The 1,315-nt window shown below is 45.1% G+C and overlaps 1 protein-coding gene across 1 annotated transcript in view; it reads right to left on the bottom strand.

Moving 5' to 3' along the window:
- LOC103131031 (uncharacterized) overlaps positions 1–1,315 on the bottom strand; it is a gene marked incomplete at its 5' end in the record, with an annotated part of 123,360 nt that overhangs the window by 5,865 nt on the left and 116,180 nt on the right. The window contains one exon of the mRNA XM_016666345.1: positions 239–565. Within this exon, the coding sequence (XP_016521831.1) occupies positions 239–565 (327 nt within the window). The remainder of the gene's footprint in view (positions 1–238; positions 566–1,315) is intronic.

Raw genomic sequence — 1,315 nt, 5'->3', positions numbered from 1 at the left:
CCTGGTTGTCCTTCCAGCTGCTCTCTCTCGTCTTTTTAACGTTTTCTTTCCTTTGCTTCATCTCTTCCTATCAGAACCAGAACTGATCCAGTCGGTTCTACTGGTAGAACCAACCAGAACCAACCTGGACCTCTTCCTCCTCATCTTCATCACTCAGTACAAAGGTTGACCTTTGACCTTCTAATAAGTCAATCACTATTGATTACTACCAGTAGTTGTCATCATTTAAACCACTGACCTTTGACCTTTAGCCTGATGTCTTTCTTCATCAGGACGTGTCCGTCTCTGTTGTAGACTCTGCAGCTGTAGATCCCTCCATCTCCATATGTGGGCCGTTTCAGAGTCAGACTGAGGTTTTTATTCTTCAGCAGGTTTCCATCCATCTTGGTTCTGGTTCTGTAGAACTGGCTCTGTTCATCAGGCTGATCAGAACCGTTCTGATACACATGGACCTTCCTGTTCCATCCGTCCCTCCACTCCACTCTGACGTCTCCATCCAGATTCTCTGTGGTTCTGCAGGACAGCTGGACAGACTTCACCCCTGCTTTCACCTCCACCTGTTGGGCTGAGAGACAACAGAGGACAAGATGAGTTGGACAAACAGCAGCAGCTCTGCCTGGCAGCAACCCACCAAGCTCTGCTCCATCCTCACCGACTCTTTAGGTTCTGAGACAGCTTGAGGACAAACTTGTCCTCAAGTTTGAGGACAGGTCCTGCTGAGACCCACAATGTCTCAGCAGTTTCAGTCCTGCTCTGGAGGAGAGCAGACACTGACCAAAGGCATTATGGGTAATGCAGTTCTAGACTCACCTAGTTTCCAGCGGAGCCAGAAATAAAATGAAACTCCTGCAGCAGCAACCAGAACCAGTAGAACCAGTAGAACCAGTAGAACTATGGCCCAGACTGGAATCGGTTCTGTGGAGACAAATGAAGATGGAGGAGTTATAATAACAGAATATTTTAATAATCAAATGATTTTTCTATTAAATCTGATTTAACAGACAGGAAACTGGTTGATTCAGTTTGACTAGAAGAGATCTGATTGGTGGAGCTGGTTGCCCTGGTAACCAGATCATGATCTGGATCAGCCCATCCTGATTCTGATTAGTTGATATTGATAGAAAGTCAGAATGACAAGCTGATAGAACCAGAACCGGTTCTGCATCAACTTGATCTTTATGGACCAGAACCTTCAAAACTCTCCTGGTTCTGGTCTAAATCTGCTGGTTGGAGCTGATATTATGGGATGTTTCCATTATATTGTCAATGATTAACAAAGAGCTGATGATCAATAAAATGCACTGAATCCGACTGA

This window comes from Poecilia formosa, unplaced genomic scaffold (assembly GCF_000485575.1).
Source record: "Poecilia formosa unplaced genomic scaffold, Poecilia_formosa-5.1.2 Scaffold710, whole genome shotgun sequence".
NCBI lineage: Eukaryota > Metazoa > Chordata > Actinopteri > Cyprinodontiformes > Poeciliidae > Poecilia > Poecilia formosa.
The sequence above is the reverse complement of the archived record's forward strand: the minus strand, read 5'-3'. Positions and strand labels throughout refer to the sequence as shown.